The 19,736-nt window shown below is 37.2% G+C and overlaps 1 protein-coding gene across 4 annotated transcripts in view; it reads right to left on the reverse strand.

Moving 5' to 3' along the window:
• TAF1B (TATA-box binding protein associated factor, RNA polymerase I subunit B) overlaps positions 1–19,736 on the reverse strand; it is a 71,426-nt gene that overhangs the window by 35,815 nt on the left and 15,875 nt on the right. For all 4 annotated transcript variants that reach the window (XM_058551818.1, XM_058551820.1, XM_058551819.1 and 1 more), the window contains 2 exons: positions 14,114–14,270; positions 8,650–8,749 (listed from right to left, as the gene is read on the reverse strand). In XM_058551818.1, coding sequence (XP_058407801.1) covers positions 8,650–8,749; positions 14,114–14,270 — 257 coding nt within the window. The remainder of the gene's footprint in view (positions 1–8,649; positions 8,750–14,113; positions 14,271–19,736) is intronic.

Below are 19,736 nucleotides of genomic sequence, written 5' to 3' on the forward strand. Positions count from 1 at the left end.
GAGAAGTGGAAATATATGAAATAACAGTTTAGGGCAATGGACAACAGGAAGCACAGGACTATAATCCCTGAGAGAAGAGAAATGAATGGCCCCAGTTTACTGCCTGGAGGTAGTTTCCAAGCTTCAGTGCAGGGACAGAGACTGGAGTTCCTGGAAGCTGGGGTGACTATAATTTGCAGACAGAGTACCAGCGAGCATAAAGCTGCATAGAGAGAGAACTCCAGAGATCTACAACGGTGTCCTCTCAAATCTTTGGCTGAGTACCAATCAGTACATGTTTGAGAAAAACCTGAGGCCAAGGGAAAAAAGATCATGAGATTTTTCCAATGAATCTAAACAGTTCCTAGAGCTCCCACAAGGCACCAGCCAGAGTGGAGAGACTTCATAATAACAGGGGCATTGGGTAGAGTCTTTGAAGAGACATGCCTTAGTAGTGGGGCTCAGTTAGTCCCAGAATAAAGAATCTGGACCAGGCATAAAAAAGCTTAAAAACAAGTTTCTAAAGGATCAAACTGATCTCCAAGTTATCTAATTATACACCAGAACAAAAATCCAGTATCTAACCACATAAAATTCACAATGTCTGCATCTAGTCAAAAATTACCAGGTATGCAAAGAAGCAGGAAAAGATGAGATATAATCAGCAGATAAACCAATCAACAGAAACAGACCCAGAAATTCCAGAGATGATGGAATTAGTAGACAGGAACCTTAAACCATTTATTACAAATATTGTCAATATACTCAAGGATGTAAAAGAAAACGTAATGAGGGAAATGGAAAAAAATAAGACTAAAATGGAAGTTCTAGAAATGAAAAATATACTGGATGAGTTTAACAGCATATTACATACTCAGGAAGTAAAGATCAGTGAATTTGAAGACATGACCATAGAAATTATCCAAAACAAAACACACTGAGAAAAAAGAAGGGGGGAAAAAAAAAAGAACAGAAGCCTTAGGGAACTGTGGGACAATATTAAGTGGTCTAACATGTAATTAGTGTCCCAGAAAAAAACCAAGAGAGGACAGAAAAAAATATTTGAGGAAATAATGGATGAAAAATTTCCAAATTTAATGAAAACTATACACCCACAGATCTAAGGTCAATGAATCTCAAGCAGAAAGAAAACCACACCAAGGCACATCACAATCCAACTAATGAGAAACAGTAATAAAGAGACAAATCTTAAAATGCAGCTAGAGGGAAAAAAAAGACACATTACATAGAGAAAAACAAAGATAAAAATGACAGCAGACTGACTTCTCATCGGAAATCAGGCAGGCCTAAACATGACAAGCCCACAGCCAATATCATACTCAACGGTGAAAAGCTAAAAGCTTTTCCTCTAAGATCAAGAATAAGATGCCTACTTTCACTACTTTTATTCCACACAGTACTGGAAGTCCTAGCCAGAACAATTAGGCAGGAAAAAGAAATAAAAAATATCCAAACTGGAAAGGAAGAAGTAAAACTGTCTCTATTTGCAGGTGACATGGTATTACATATAGAAAACCCTAAAGACCCCAACAAAAAACTGTTAGAACTAATAAATTAATTCAATAAAGTTGCAGGATATGAAAATCAGTTGCATTTCTCTACACTAACAATGAACTATCAGAGAGAAATGAAGAAAACAAGCTCATTCACAATTGCATCAAAAAGAATAAAATACCTAGGTATAAATTTAACCAAGGAGGTGAAAGATCTATACACTGAAAACTATAAGACATTGATGAAAGAAACTGAAGAAACACAAATAAATGGAAAGATATTCCATGTTCATGGATTGGAAGAATTAATATTGTTAAAATGTCCATATTACCCAAAGCAATCTACAGATTCAATGCAATCCCTATCAAAATTCCAAGGGCACTTTTTACAGAAATGGAAAAAACAATCCTAAAATTTGTATGGAACCACAAAAGACCCCGAACAGCCAAGGTAATCTCAAGAAAGAATAAAGCTGGAGGCATCACTCTTCCTGATTTCAAACTATATTACAGGGCCAGCCCCGTGGCTTAACGGTTGGGTGCATGCGCGTCCCACATACAGCAACCAGAAGGATGTGCAACTATGACATACAATTATCTACTGGGGCTTTGGGGGAAAAAATAAATAATAAAAAATTGTTTAAAAACTATATTACAAAGCTATAGTAATCAAAACAGTATGATACTGGCATAAAAACAGACACATAGATCAATGGAACAGAACAGAGAGCCTAGAAATAAACCCATGCATATATGGTCAATTAATTTATGACAAAGGATCCAAGAATATACAACGGGAAAATGATAGTCTCCTTAATAAATGGTGCTGGGAAAACTGGACAGCCACATGCAAAAGAATGAAACTGAACCATTATTTGAAACCATAGACAAAAATCAACTCAAAATGGATTAAAGACTTAAATTTAAGACTTGAAACTATAAAACTCCTAGAAGACAACATAGGAGGTAAGCTCCTTGACATCAATCTTGGCAGTGATTTGTTGGATTTGACACCAAAAGCAAAGGCAACAAAAGCAGAAATAAACAAGTGGGACTACCTCAAACTAAAAAGCTTCTGCACAGCAAAGAAAACCATCAACAAAATGGAAAGGCAACCTATGGAATAGGAAAAAATATTTGCAAATCCTGTATCTGATAAGGGGTATAAATATCAAAAAAATATAAAGAACTCACATAACTTAATAGCAAAAACAAACAATCCAATTAAAAAATGGACAGAGGAACTAAACAGATATTTCTCCAAAGACATACAAATGGCCAACAGGTACCTGAAAAGGTGCTCAACATCACTAATCAACAGGGAAATGCAAATCAAAACCATAGTAAGATATCACCTCACACCTGTTAGAATGGCTATCATCAAAAAGACAAGAGACAACAAGTGATGGTGAGGATGTGGAGAAAAGCGAACCCTTGTGCACAGTTGGCAGGAATGTAACTTGGTGCAGCCACTATGGAAAACAGGGTGGAGAGTCCTCAAAAAATTAAAAATAGAACTATCATATGATCCAGCATACGACCCTACTTCTGGGTATACATCTGAAGGAAATGAAAACAGGACCTCAAAGAGACATTTGCACTCCTTGTTCACTGCAGCACTATTCACAATAGCCAAGATATGGAAACAAGCTAAGTGTCCATCAACGGACAAATGAATAGAGAGGATGTGATATATATATACACAAGGGAATACTATTCAGCCACGAGACAGAAGGAAATCCTGCCATTTGTGACAATATGGATGAAACTTGAGAGCATTACGCTAGATGAAATAGGCCAGACAGAGAAAGACAAATACTGTATGGTATCACTTATTTGTGGAATATTAAAAAAAAAAAAAGTCAAACTCACAGAAACAGAGAGTAGAAAAGTGGTTGCCAGAGGCCGGGGGGTGGGGAAAATATGGAGAGACTGGTAAAAGAGTACAAACTTTCAGCTATAAGATGAATAAGGTCTGAGGATCTAATATAAAACATGGTGACTATAGTTGATAACACTGCATTATATAAACGAAATTTGCTAAGAGTTGAATTTAAATGTTCTCACCAAAAAATAAACCAATAAATAAATATGTGAGGTGATGGACGGGTTAACCCAATGGGGGGAATCCTTTCACAATGTATTCATATATCAAATCACCATTATGTACACTTTAAATACGTTACAATTTTATTTCTTAATTATACCTCAATAAAGCTGAAAAAAATTAAAAAAAAAATAAATCAGGTAGGCCTATAGAAAAAGGAATGACATCTTTAAAGTGCTGAAAGAAAAGTATGAACCCAGAATTCTATACTACTGAAAATGTCTTTTCAAAAATAAAGGCAGGATCGGCTTGGTGACATAGTGGTTAAGTTTGCGTGCTCCACTTCAGTGGCCTGGGGTTTGCGGGTTTGGATCCCGGGTTTGGATCCTGGGTGCGGACTTACGGCTCATCAAGCCACGCTGTGCTGCCATCCCACGTACAAAATAGAGGAAGACTGGCTAGATGTTAGCTTAGAGACAATCTTCCTCAAGCAAAAAGATGAAAATTGGCAGCAGATATTAGCTCAGGGCAATCTTCCTCATCAAAAACAAAAACAAAAAGAAAACAGAAATAAAGGCCAAGACTTTTTTCAGACCAAGAAATGCCAAAAGAATTCATTGCCAATAGATCTGTACTATAAGAAATGTTAAAGGATGTTTTTAGACAGGAAGAGTGCCAGAAATGGCAAATATGCAGATAAATATACAATAGTCTATCTCATCTTAATTTCTTAAAAAGATAAATGACTTTTTAAAGCAAAAATAATCCCATCGCACTGTGTGACTTATAACAGGTAAGAGTAAAACGTCTGACACTAAAGGATGGGAGGAGGGAAGTGGAAATATATTGTTGGAACCAGTACATTGTACATGTACTGGTATATTATTATTTGAGGTAGACTGTGATAAGTTAAAGATGAATATTGTAAACTCTAGAGCAACTGCTTAAAAAAATAGAGGTATAGTCAATAAATCAGTAGGAGATAAAATGGAATCATAAAAACATTCTTAATTCAAAAGAAGGCAGGAAAAGAAGAAAAAAGGAATAAAGACTAGATGGGACAAATAATGATAAGGTGGTAGATTTAAACCTAACCATATTTATAATTACATCAAATGTAAATGGTCTAAACACACTAATTAAAAGGCAGAGATTATTAGACTTGATAAAAAAAATCAAGACTTAACTACATACTGTCTACCAGAAACCCACTTTAAATACACAGATGAGTTAAAAAAATAAAAGATTGGAAAAAGATATGTTGTCCACACATTAATTTAAAAAAAAGTTGGAGCAGCTACAATAATATCAAATAAGGTAGATGTCAAAACAAGAAATATCAACAAGGTAAAAAAAGGACATTATGAAATGATAATGGAGTCAACCCATCAAGAAAAAATATCTAGAGGTTACGTATCTAGTACCAGAGCTCCAAAATACTTGAAGCAAAAACTGACAGAACGTCAAAGAAAAAGTTGCAATCATAGTAATTGATAGGATGAGTAAAAATTATATTTGAATGGTTTCAGAGCAAAAATAAAACAAGCAAGTAAACATAAAATAACTCACTTCACCTTTTAATTCACAAAACTTAAGTCTCAAATTGTAAAAACTTTAGAGAGGCAGAGAGAACATAAAATTTCAGGCTGAACCCTGAATCAACACCAGAAATAAGAGTGGCTATAATGGTTGTAGGCAATTCTTACCACACTGCCCATAAGAAGGCAGTGCAAATCTTAACTAAAGGCTTAAGCAAGGCTTCCGGGAAATGTGACCCACACTGGCTATTATAGTAACAGTCTCTTGACTTTGTGCATTATATGCCGCTCTTGCAGTCATTTAAACACGTGGCAATAATGGGATCTATTCTATTAATATTTGAAAGGACCCAGAGAATAAATTTTTTAAAATAATTATTTTTATAGAATGAAATTTGAGTGTCTATGTGAGTATATATAAAGTGAAGCCAAACTTCTTAATTCAAAAGGAAATTACTGGTTAGATACCAATCCCAAGCATATCAGCTCAGCTCAGAAAGCAAAATCCTTTGCAAGAAGCTGAGTTTATGGTAACCAAAATTATAAAATACTATAATGAAAATCAAGAGTCACATCCATGGATTTCCTGGAAACTACTTTGGAAAACTTAGGAATGGGCACATCCAAAGGTTTTTTTTTGTTGTTTTGTTTTTTTAATAGACTTTTAAAATGAAAATTTTATGTTCTAAAAATGATACACTTTTTTCTCCGAGCAGCTTGATTACCCCCTTAATCCCCACCTTAGAGGTAAAGCTTTTCCATCCCGGGACAGGAAGGGAGCCTATCACCATCTGAATGTCTGCAATATTGCTGCATTTTGAATATATTATCTCCAATAATCCTCATTAGAACTCTAATGAAGCAGAGGTATATTTATTCCCAAGTCACGTTTCTTCTTAGGTTTGTTTCCTTATTGGAAAAATAAGGAAAGTGATCTCTAACTTTCCCTCTGGGTTTAATATTCCATGATTCTATACAAAATATTCTGGCATCTATTCCTGAGAAGCTTACAATCTGGTTCAAGAGTTAAAGACAACTAAGTAATAATTTTAGGCACCAGCAAAAAGCATAAATAACATCAACCAAGTAAACATTATCAATATAACTTGAATAGCTAATGGCTCTGAGAAATCAGCTTAAAACCCTCAGTTAGGATGTATGATATAGAATATACTGGAGATTGAGAGGAGAGAGAGAAGGAAAGAGGGAAGAGAAGAAGGGGAAGAGAAGAGGGAAGGGAAGAAGGGGAGGAGAGAGGAAAGAGAGAGAGAATTTTTACTAGCCAAGACTAAGCTGGTAAATAATGCAAAAATAACTCAGTTCCATTGGTCCCTCTAGGAAAACTGAACAAATATAAAGACACCCACATCTAGACTTATTGAACCAACCGTCTTTTCCTTTCAGCAGAACATTTAAACAAGGCTCAGAGGACTTGCCCTAAATAATTTTTTAGCTGTTAAATCTAAAATTACTAATAAATTACACAGATTTTCAAATCAATTATTTTTTAAAAACTCCTTCTATGTGACAGTTTCGGGGTAGCATCAGTATTGTCCAAGGCATGCCCAGGAGGTCTGGACTTGTGTCACTGAGTACAGGATGCCATTAAAAGAGATGAAAAACCAGTCAACCCTGAGTCCAGGCTAGTTCTGAAACTAAGAACTTGTGTTATTCTTCTCCTAGAGGTGAACACAGCTCCTGAGGTGGTAGGGGCATCTTAAATTTCAGTATTTACTTCCCAGATTTTACCCAACTTCAAGGACACAAGCTAGGACACATGTACATGCTACCCCACTGTCACTACTTGCCTGAACCACCCTCTAGTTGAACCTCTATCCCCTACCTTCTGGTTCTGGTTGCCATCTCTGCCACAGAGCTACTTCTTGGTTTTGGTAACCAGTCTGGAGTCCCTTTTTTTGCCTCAATAACCTACTCCCACTTCCTGCCCCCGCTGCTCCCTGCCCTGCCCCTCATCCAGTCCTCATTGCTTGGTATGGTCCGGCTCTTTTGTCTCCCTCTAAACTAAGGCTGCCTTGGCCATGCTGGACTGCATTCAGAGTAAGAGTACCAGGCAAGTTATCTAATCTCTTTGTGTCTCAGTTTCCTCATTTGTATAACAGGGGTATTAATAATAATACATACTTCATAGGGTTAGTATGAACAATAAGTGAGTTTACCAAGTATTTAAAACAGGGTCTGATACATAATAAGCACTAGCACTACTACTATTTCTTTTTTGTTTTTTCCAGGTCAAGTGGGAGCTGCAGCTATACTCTCCTTCCTTGCGCTGTCCGTGGATGTGCACCACTGCAAGGGCAAGCGCTGGGAATTTGTCTTCTCTCTCCCGGTATGAAATAAAAGGCGACTATGAGGAAGCAGCACTGGGAATCCACCTCCAAGCTTGCTTTCTGCTCTCTAAATCTATGGGAACTGCTCCCACACAAGGTGTTCTGAGAGCGGAGCCACTTCTGGCTTAAAAATTTAATGCTCTCTACAAATCACTCATAGTGACCAATATTCTAATTCAATGCAAAATGCTGCTAATAACCTCAGATGTAAAATGTTATGGTATGTTGCAAGCTTATTTATCAGTATTTTCAGTCTTCCATTTCCTTCTGGCTCAATGTGTAAAAATTAGACTTTATAAAAGTATGGTGTAATAAACTCATTATATTTTCCTAGCACCCACTTAAGTGTTCTGAAGAACTAGGGTAAGTGAGGAAGGCAGAGTAGCAGGCAAACAGAGCAAACGATGATACAACGAGGAAAAGGCCTAAAGTACTATAGCTCCAAAGCTGCGACTACCAACTGCATGAGTTTGGCAAATCATTCCACCTTTCTGAAGTGTTTGCTCATATGTAAAACTGGGATAATAGTGAACCATACTGTAATGCAGGATTTAGTAAGGATCACAAATGTCTTGAATTAAACCACAAACATTATGAAGGTCATGAAGGTTAGGAAGGCCTATGAAAGTAATTTCTTAAGTGGGCAAATGGAGGATAACATTTAATATTAATATTTAGTATACTGAAAACCTTATGATGAGGAACAAAGGGAAGATAAGCTTTGACTACTATAAACAGTGATAAAGACTCATAACTGAAGGACAGAAGCCTTTCCATTGGAGACATCTGAAAACAGATCTAGAAAACGACTAACACAAGAGAGGACTTAAAAATAGTGCCTCTTGAAACAAGGCAACATAGTGTGCAAATAACAACAAAAAAATACTTTTTAGAAAATTTGAAATTACCTAAAGGTCTCTATATTAAACTTCTTAAGTTTAGTCTCAACACTATACTAATTTACAATGCATATACCTTACACTATAGCTATATTTTGAGGCTAACCTAAAGGATTAGAAGAAGCCACATAAGGAAAACAAAAAATTATAATTCTACTTTTCATTAAATTATGACTAATGTTCCACATTTGGATAGAACAAAAACTAGATGACATTTTTAAAAACTCCAACACCAAATATATAATAAGTCAGGCAAGGAATATAAATCACCATACTACTCTTGTGTCTTATTAGTGACTACAAAGTAAAAAGAAAATAACTTACCTCTATAGCAAAGATTCCTTTGTCACGCCCATATAATTTCATCTCTTCTGGAAAATACTGAAAAGCATTTATGTAAGGAATATGGTCCTCTTCAACAAATCTATATTTTTAAAAAGAAAGTTTCAATAAGAGATATGATTTAGCAAAGTAAATGAAAGAGTTGAAAATGTTATATTTCGAAGACAAGGTAAGAATCAGTTGAGCTTCTGAGTTTCTGTCTCCCGCATATTTTGAAGAATGATAAATCTGAAAATATCTATTGTTCTCTGTACCTATGTGTGGAGAAAACATTTAGTCAATTATCAAATGATCTCTAAGTTTCTCACTAAAAAGATGAAATATTTTTCTAAGAAGTGTGTATCTTATTTGTCAGTTCATCACCAGGCTTGCAGACATGGCACTCCTATCCCTAGCTCTCCTCACATGACTAGCTCTCCCTCATCTTTTAGATCCCTTCTTCCAGGAGACCTTCCTCTATCCCTGTTTTCTTTGTTAGAACACCTCCCTTGACTACCCTTCTGTCCCCAGTACCTATAACAGTGTGTGGTAGATGCTTGTCTCTGGAAGAACAATTAAGGGAAGGGACCCTGCCCATTTGCTTACCACTCCATCCCAATGTCCAGTACAGCGTAGCTGATCAAATATTTTGAGTAAATTATTGAGTTTGAAGAAAATAGCACATGTGTATAAATAAATACACACACATATTTATTTACAATTCATTTATTAATTCAACAGAAATTTATTGAGTACTATATGCCCAGCACTATTCTAGCATGTGGGGATACAGCAGTGAACAAAACAGGAAAATATTCTTGTTCCCAAGGAGTTTACATTCTAGTGAAAAGAGAAAGTTGACAAAACAAATAAATGAAATCTACAGTATGTTAGGTAGGAAAAAATGGTAAGGAGAAAAATAAAGTAGGGAAGAATAGAGAATGAGGAATGGGGGTATTGCAACCTGTGCCATATATATATATGCATACCTATGTATTAGATTTTTAAAATAAGAAAACTGTTAAGGAAAATAAGATAAGACAGAAATAAGCTAGTATAAGTTAGTATGTTTTGCCTTAAAGTCTTTGTTGTTGCTAGAGGTCGGCTGACATCTGGCTTTCAGCTTTCTAGCAGTTAAAGAACAATATTGATTCAACTTTAATTTCAAATTAAAAATGTGATTTCCTTAACTTTTTAGTCTACTGAAAGTTAAGAATTAAAGAATTTTATGTAAAAATGGTGTTTTATGAAGTTTAATTATAAAACAGAGTTCTTTAAAGCAACCCTACAGAGAAAACCACCCCCACCTAGGTTTTCATTAATTTCTTTAATTTATATAAAAATATTTGTGCATACCAATCAGTATTCATATTATTTTGGAACTACATTTTTGGTTTAATATTATTTTATATACAGGATATACTGCATGCTTATCATTTTTTATAACTATCTAGTATTCCATGATGTTAACATATTGATAATTTATTTAGTCATTACTCCCATGTGATAATATATATATGCTAGTACTGTGTGAGGGGTGAGGAGTTCAGAAATGAAGAATACATGAAGAGTTCCCACCATGACCCTAGCAGGTCAGACAGATGGCCTGCAGAGGCGTCACTGCAGACACTGCCCCGGTGCCCGCACAGAGGCACACACACTGTGCTGTGGGAGCAGAGGGAGGAATGAGAAACTTGTCAAGGGAAGCAGAAACCTCTGCACAGAGCAGGTCTTGAGCATCTGGGGTTTTGACAATTTTCACCATTTATAAATAGGTTGCTCTTAACCTCTTTCCAGTTTTTTTTTTCTTTTTAAATTTGAATTTCCTTTTAGAAAAATATACACTTTTCCAAAAGATAGCTACAGAACGAAAGTTCTGAACAATCTATTCCCTTGTTAGGTATTAAGAGATGAGTCTCTGGATCAACCCAGGAAGTTGACAGAGGAACTGCCACAGACTAAAAGTATCCCATATGCTCCTCCTGACCAACAGACCAATACTCTAGCCGTGTCCCTAAAAACACTATCTCTATACTTTTATTGTACTTTTCAAAAATTTTAATCTGTGACAGACTGGAAATCTAACCAATTGGTTCTTCATCGCAGATGATTTAAGAAGCAGTGCATTAGAGTTAAGTCGTGTCTACCTGCAAAACATATCCTGAACCCATTCATCACCTCCTATCCCACTGTAATCCAAGCCACTATCTCTTGCCTGAAGTATAGCAAAAGACCACCTGGTCTCCCTGCTTCCACCATTGCCTACGTAGAATCCATTTTCCTCATAGCTGCCTGAATGATCGGATCATGTCTCCATGCTAAAATCTTCCAGGGGCTCACTATCACACTTAAAAGCCAAACTCCTAGAGTATGGGTTTCCTTTTGGAATTGTGAATATACCCTGGAAATAAATAGAGGTGATGATTGCACAACCTTGTAAATATACTGAAAACCACTGAATTGTAAATTTTAAAATGGTGAATTTTATTGTATATGAATTATACCTCAATTTAAAAAAAAAATCTGAACTCCTAACTTGACTTATAAAGACCTATATCTGGCCCCCACTTATTATCTCCCGGCCCTCATCCTCCTACTTCTCCTTCAAATTCTCTTACTCCCATCACAATAGCTGCCTCTGCTCCTTGATCACACAGAGTTTGCTCTTGCTTTAGGACTTGGCACTAGCAACCTCCCTCTACCTGGAATGCTAGCATTTCTGATATTCACCTGCAGGCTCTATTTTCATTCAAAGTGCAGCTTAAATTCCACCTTTTCAGTGAGGACTTCCCTAATAACCAATCTAGAGTAGCCACCTAGTCATTCTCTATCACATCATCTTATTTCAATCTTCAGCACAGCACTTTACTGTCTGACTATTTTTTATTTATTTATTATGTATTTGCCCATCTGTTTCCTCCTCTAGTCTAGAACTTCATGAGAGCAGGGACTTGATCTACATGGTTCACAACTGTATCTCAAGAGTCTAGCCTCTAGAACAACACCTGCACATAGTCAATGTTCAATAAATATTTATGTTGGCTATTTTTATTTATTATTGTTGTTATTGGTGGGAAGGCAGGGTCCTTTAAACACTACTTTAAGGATTATGAATTTAACCTAAGAACTATAGACACTGCTAAAGGATTTAAACAGGGGAGTGACATGCCGGATCAGTATAAGATATATGGGTATTGTGGCCAGGCTAACAATGTATCTGCCCTTCAAATCAATGTTCTTTAAATATTTTTTCAAAATTTGGCAGTAGTTCTCAAACTTTAGCATCCATAAGAACGCCCTGGAGGGCTTATTAAAACGGAGACTACCCGGCCCTACCCCCAGACTTTCTGATTTAGAAGGTTAGAATGGGTCCAAGAATTTGCATTTCTAACAAGTTCCCAGGTGATGCTGATGCTGCAGGTCCGGGGGCCACACTTTGAGAACCTGTGACTTAGAACTCTTTCTCCAAGAAAAACAGAGTAAGAGGATCAGTGGTGACAGTCTCTTCTCCTATCACTCCAAGCAATTAAGCTTAGTTCCCAAATTTGTATGTCCCACAGAGCAAAATAAAAGCCCTCCAGAAAACTCGATCCAATCTCCTTGAGGCACTTTAGAATTCCCCTTGCAGGCAGGAGAGGCAAGAGGGAGGAAGGGAAAGAGACAGACAGACAGACAAAGGTGTATGATCTTATCCCCATCCTTCTAACCACATATAATACTCTCCTTGAGAAGAATTTTGGGTAAATATTATTTTCCCCTTCTTGCTAGATTTCTAGGAGAGTTTTTTACCCCCTTACAGACTGCCCTGGGTAGGATGGCTAGCCCCTTTATCCAGCTCTAATGATATGATTAGATTGCTGTTTCTGTACAATCCCTCTGGTTATCAGGAGGAAAATGAATAGTAGTGGCAGAAGACTACAGGCACAGGGCTCACTTGGGAGGTTGCTAAGTTATCCAAGATAGAGACAGAGGAATGGGGAGAAAAATGGTTTTGAGAGTTATTTTGGAAGTATAATTGATAGGACATAATGACTAATTGTATATGTAGCGAAAGGAAAGAGTCAAGGATGATTCTTAGGTTTCTGGATAGGACGCAACAGAGTACATGGTATTTACGAAGAAAGAAACCACTGGAGAAGGAGCTGGATAAAGAGAAAGATGAACCTCTTTTAGTCATGCTGATTTTGAGATACCATAAAGACACCAAGTAGTATCCAGCAGGCAGCTGTATATATGAGTATATGGGTCTGGCCCTCAGTAGACAAGTCCGGGCTGGAGATATAAATTTGGGAGTCATCATCATATAGATGGTAATTAAAGTCTTGGGAGAAGATGAGATCACCCAATGAGGGCAGACAGAGCAAGATGAGGTTTTTAACTTAACAGTAAAATTCACTGAATCACGGACTATCTGCATGCAGAATTAATGACATCTGAGAAAAGCCATGTTATTTGGTTGATGTAGCCAAATTCAAAGGCACTATCATTATTTACTAGAGGCATTTTATTTAATCAAAGCGCCTAGTGCCAATAATGATGATGATGACGATGAAGCAAAAAACAATAATAACTAGCATTGAGTTTTTATTACGTGCCAAGCACTGTTCTAAGTGCTTTTCATGTAGTACTAATTATTGAAAGTAGTTACAACCCTATGAGGTAGACATTATTATTAGCTCCATTTTACCAATGAGGAAACAGAGGCAGAGAGAAATTAAATAACTTACACAACGTCACATAACATACAAGTGGCAGAGCCAGAATTTGAAGCCAGGAATCTGGTTATAAATCTGTGCTCTTAAAACCAGTCAACACACTGATTAAATCCAAATGTTATTATTAAGAACACATATAAAGCAAGGGAAAAATCAACATATTAATGATTTTGGCACATCTTCTACTTAACAAGAAATTCTTACACACAATGCCATAATTTACTCATTAACTATAAAATGCTGTAGATTATCTTGAAAATGTATATGCTGACTATCTACATAATAGCTTCTTCCAAAAGTTTTGTTTTCAATTTTACCTTACAAACACAGACAACCTATATTTTAGTTCTTAACACTAGTGTATGCTTTTGTGTAACTACTAATAACCATTTGCCAATGTAAAGGCCATCTGTTCATCTTCTCTCTTAGAAATGAAAAATACTTATACTACTACTCAGGTGCTTATACATCATTTTTCATCTTCAAAGCATTTTACTCACATTAGATAATTAATTTTCCAACACCCTGTGTAAGGTAAATACTATTATTTCCACTATACAAATAAGGAAACCAAGAAGATAAATTACTAGTCCAGGGAGGATTACATTTCAGAAGTAGAACGCAGGCTACCCAATCTTTTCAGTCCCTTCCTCAATTTGAGCCTCTTTGTAAAATTCAAAATATCCAAAGGTTGTCCCCTAGTTGACACAGATAATCAGCAAAGAGATCATCATACAAGAGGCCCAGCTTACCTCAAAAGATCTGAAAGAGTAATTGTCTCTCTCTGCCAAAGTAATGACAGATAGCAGAAAGCAAGTGTTCTTGGTACAGTCATCTTTACAATTCCTTTCTCCTTTCGTAGTGAATACTCGACTCCATCAAGAGATCCAGAACAGATGGATGCCGTTTCTTAGGGGATAAATGGATATTTTTAAAAGTGTAAGTAACTATTTTGGACAACAAAAGAAGAAAAACAACAAAAAACCCAAAGAGGTGTTTTAAATGTCTTCAAATCCGGTTAAAATTGACATACTGTTTACAAAGAGCAATTTGGCAATAAAGAGCAATGACGGTTTAGAGGAAATCGGCCAAAAAGGTAATTGTTGGTTCTTTGTGCAAGTGGGATGGGCCAGGATTCTAAAGAGGGATTTAACCTGCTTGAATTATTTTATAGCGAACAAGAACAATTTTTCAAATAAATAAAAGGATAAACAATTACAAAGGAAAGCAAAAAATGTTTAACTCCTTTGACCCAGGCCTCAATTCACATGCCTCCTTCTCTGAGAGGCTCTCCAAAACACTAGCTAGGGCAGTTCCTCCCACTCCCACTCTCCAGGCATCCTCTACAGGGCATTATTTTATCCTCACTCATTGGACACTTACTCATCCCATTCTTTATGCCACTGTTCTAGGTCTGGGGAACTGACAGTGAACAGTGTGTCATCTCTCTTGGAACTTACATTCTAGTAATGGGAGACAGTCAATAAACAAACAAACAAAATTACAATTGACAGCATGGTAAGTGCTACATAGAAAAATAGCAATGTAGGGGTAAAGTGATGGGAAGGGAAGAGACATGTGCTATTTTATATGGATGGTCAGAGAAGCCTCTTTGGGAAGGTGCTATCTGAGCAGAGACCAGAATGAATTCAGAGTGTAAGTCCTGAGGATCTCAGAAAGAACATCAAGTGCATCAGCAGGACTGAACTTGAAGGAACAGTAGGAAAGCCAGTGTGCGAGAGCATCATAGGTGAAGCGAAAATGGTAGGAGATGACATAGGAGAGAGAATAAGAAACTATATTACGTAGGGCTTTGTAGGTCATGATCTGTACATTGAATTTTATTCTAAATATGATAAGAAGTTTCTGCAGAGTTTTAAACAGAGGAGCAACATGATCTCATTTATGTTTCTAAAATGGTCACTCTGGCTGCTGTATGAAGGATAGAGTCCTAGGATGGCAAGAGCGGACACAGGAGACCACTGTTCCCAGAGAGGGATGATGGGCACTGGGACTAGAGTGGCAGCACTACAGGGAGAGGGGCTGGATTCTGGACATATTCTGAAGGCAGAGTCAAAAGGATTTGCTGATAGACTGGATATGAAGCATGAGAGAAAAAGAGAAGTATGATTCCAAAGTTTTTGGCCTGAGCAACAAGAATGAAGATGCCATTTACTTCGTCAAGAAAGATGACAAAAGAGCAGGTTTGATGAGAAAAATCAAGATATCAGAATTGCACGTGTTAAGTGTAAGATTTTATTAAATATACAAATGGAAATGTTGAGTAGACAGTTGAATAATAAAATTTATAGTTCAGAGGGGAGGCTAGGCTAGAGATGGGAATTTTAGAGTCATCAGGATATAGGTGGTGTTTAAAGCCAGAAGTGAGGGCAGATAGAAAGCAGGACTAGGAATAACCCTGACAGATCCAAGCTTTCTTGGACAAAAACTCTCCAAATTATTCCTCAAAATCCCTTTTTCCAAAGCCTGTAAATCTTTTCTTCACAGCATTTATCAATAACTGAACTTTTCTTTTTTATGTGTGCATTTATTGTCCAGCTCCTCTCACTACAATCTAAGCACCTTGAAGGCAGACAGTCTTGCTCACCACTGTGTCCTCAGTGCCCAGAACAGGTGCTAGCAAAGTTCTCAAAGTATAGTCCCTGGACCAGCTGTATTAGCACCACCTGAGAAGCAAATTATTGCACTTACCAATCTGTACTCTAACAAGCCCTCCAGGTGATTCTGATGGATGCTAAAGTTTGAGGACTACTGTTTTAAAAGAATATATAAGGACATAGATTTCCATAAACTATTATGTTAAAAAAATACATATATATAAGACAACATGTAGGAACTTCCAGTCAAGATGACAGATTGAAAACACATATTAGCCTCTGCTCTGTCCCACTACAATTATAAAGGAATTTTTAAAAGATATAAACTCAAGAATAAATAGATGGAAAAGGAGACAACAGCAATAAAATCTTAATAGCTAGAAAGCATATGGATAGGCAATTATTGCCTTAGCAGTCCTGAGAAAGCTGGATTCAAAGCCAGCGGTAGGAAAAGTCAAAAACCAATCTAATTTTCCCCTGGGGACCCCTAAAGAAGGCTCAGGAATTGGTTAAACAGGTACCCCGGGAAATTGGGTAAAGGCAGGGTTAACACGAGGAGAACTGCTTGAAAGTCTGATTAAGAAGCAGTTAAGACACTCAGATTCCTACCCTAACTTCATGCAGCCAAATGACTTCCCGTCCCCAATCTTGGCAGAAAATTGGAAATTTCTCATTTAGAAAGAGTAAAACAGTCTCTAGCATAGGGCATGTCAATCAGACACACATTTGACAGTAGGGGTTCCTTACTGAAAACAAGAGGATTAAGTGAAAGTTTACATATTGAGTATTGAGACAATCCCCCACTGCCCTCGGGCCTTCTTCCTACCCAGTTTCCAGAACAGCTAGGATTACACCCTCCAAATAAAAGATTCAGAGATTTCTCTGGAAAATCTGATCAATTTGGGGGGAAAAGATTTAAAGATGATAATACTGGAGGTTCGCTAAGAAAATAACCCAGCTAGGGGCCGGCCCCGTGGCTTAGCAGTTAGGTGCAGGTGCTGCGCTGCTGGCAGCCCTGGGTTCGGATCCCGGGTGCGCACCGACGCACCGCTTCACCGGCCATGCTGAGGCCGCGTCCCACATACAGCAACTAGAAGGCTGTGCAGCTATGACATACAACTATCTACTGGGGCTTTGGGGGAAAAAAATAAATAAATAAATAAAATTAAAAAGAAAATAACCCAGCTAGATCACCCTCTCATACACAACAGAGCTGACAAGGGTACATAGCTTTCAATCAACTTTTTAGTCTCCATTTTTAAACAGGACTAGCCATCTTAGGCTCATTAAACATTTGAAGAAAGCCTCTAATATAAAAAGCAGAGGACAAAACAATCAAATCAGACAGGAAATAACTTTAATATCCACAGCAAAATAAGAAAAGATGCTCCACAAAAATGAGGGAGTAAACCAGGAAAGATGAAATGGGATCAAGGAAATAAGGTATTTAACAAAAGAGAAGTGATAGACTCCTCAGGATAGTGGTAAAGAGATCCCAAAGACAGCTGGGACCCACGTGTAGAGATAAATCATTCTAGATAGCAGCAGGTCAGAAGCTCCAGAAAGACTTCTTCCGGAAGATGAAATTGATAGAATGTCTAAGGAATTGAGAGATTTTCAGAACTGGAAGTGTGGAGATCCAATAGTACTAAATTATAGATTAGTAATAAATAAATAGGAAAGTAAATAGGATAATTATCAATACTGGGAAAACCAAAGGATATATAAAGAGTAATCAGATTAAGCTACGTGGCTCAGTTCTAAACAGCATTTATATATTTATAATAATTTAAGCATTAAATATTGATCTAGTAAAAAATTATAATTATATTGGGAAGACAGAGAAAATGCATAGTTGTGTGCTGGTGGCTACGTGGGGACAAGGGACAGTGAGGAATGTGTGAAAAAGGTAAGAGTTCACCCTCCATGGTAGGAACTGAACAGCTAATGTGGAAAACCAGAAATCAAGATGCAGTACTAGAAGCATATGATATAGAGAGATGGAGGTTGCAAAAGAGCTGAAAATGAATGCCTCTTGGGAATAGGACATTTGCAGGGGACGGTGGACTACAATTTATTTTTACAATTTTTTTATAACAAGTCTTATAAATCTATTTGAATTACATGCACGTAGAATTTTGATTTAAAAATTTAAAGAATGAAGGGGCCGGCTCAGTGGCGCAAGTGGCTAAGTACGTGCGCTCCGCTGCAGCGGCCGGGGGTTCGCCGGTTCTGATCACGGCCGCTTACTGACACACCGCTTGGCAAGCCATGTTGTGGCGGCGTCCCATATAAAGTGGAGGAAGATAGGCATGGATATTAGCCCAGGGCCAGTCTTCCGCAGCAAAAAGAGGAGAATTCCTGATCTTCCTCACAAAAAAACAAAAAGCAAACAAACAAACAAAAATTTAAAGAATGAAGAAACAGTTCACATTTTTGCAAAAACAAAAATAAAACTCTTTCCCTTTCTCTCTCTATATACATGAATAAAAAACTTTCTAGAATGATCTACTACAGCAATAATGGTTATTTCTAGGTGGTACTGGGAATAACTGGGAATTTTATTTTCTTTGTGAATATCTGCATTTTATAGTTTTGTAATAAGAGTTGTATTATTACGGGGGTTGGCCCGGTGACGCAGCAGCTAAGTGTGCGCACTCCGCTTAGGCAGCCTGGGGGTTCGCAGGTTTGGATCCCGGGCATGCACCGAAGCACCGCTTGTCAGGCCATGCTGTGGCGACGTCCCATATAAAGTAGAGGAAGGTGGGCACGGATGTTAGCCCAGGGCCAATCTTCCCCAGCAAACAAGAGGAGGATTGGCATTGGATGTTAGCTCAGGGCTGATCTTCCTCACAAAAAAAAAAAAAAGAGTTGTATTAATAGTTACTTTTAATGTAAACACTAAAATAAAGCTCTGAGGCTCATTATTTACTAAAAAACACACACACAAACAAAAACCCTTAACATAGGTAAACAATCATGATGTTTTAAAAGGCTTGGATGGTTTTGGAGTCACAGTCCTCTAGGACCATTTGAGTTCAGGCTTGCCTGAGAGCAGGGAGAAGAAAACTCCAGAGATTCATTGCTGCCCGAAGATTCTATGGTTCTAACTTCTTTATTTCTTTGGACACTGAAAGCAACTTATCTGATATCTGTGTCACTGTGCAGTTTGGCAAGAAATGCAGATATGCTGATAAAAAGAATTTTTAATCTTTGGAGGGCAAGGGGTTTGCAAAGAAGCAGTCCATACAAAAAATGTTGTGTTGAAAATTTTATATAACACACTTAACCCATATTTCAACAACCCCTAACACCAGAGGGTTTGGAAGCTGTCTCCCAAAGAACTCTATTAGCACACATTACGATTCTAGTAATGTATAATAAAAGCCTGGTCAGTTCTTTGAGGTCTGTTTCCCACCACGTTTTTTTTTTTTAAAAATGTAGTGTGGAAACAACTAAAATTATGAATAAATGCTTTGGGGAGAAGGTCTATATCTGTAACCTTAGATATACTCCTCATTTATTTTAAATCATGGAATTAAATCAGCAAAAAAGATGCAGACACATACACACACACACACACACACACACACACACACACTATGGTAAATTTTATTCAGCTTGCTTTAGTCTGTGCTTAGAAATTGGGCATATCTTTGACTCTTGTCCATCTTACCATATGGCTGAGTTCTATCATTTCTCTGCTGCAATTTTTCTTGAAAATCCTGAGCCCACACATATATACGATCTTTACTGA

This window comes from Diceros bicornis, chromosome 12, assembly GCF_020826845.1.
Source record: "Diceros bicornis minor isolate mBicDic1 chromosome 12, mDicBic1.mat.cur, whole genome shotgun sequence".
Lineage (NCBI taxonomy): Eukaryota > Metazoa > Chordata > Mammalia > Perissodactyla > Rhinocerotidae > Diceros > Diceros bicornis.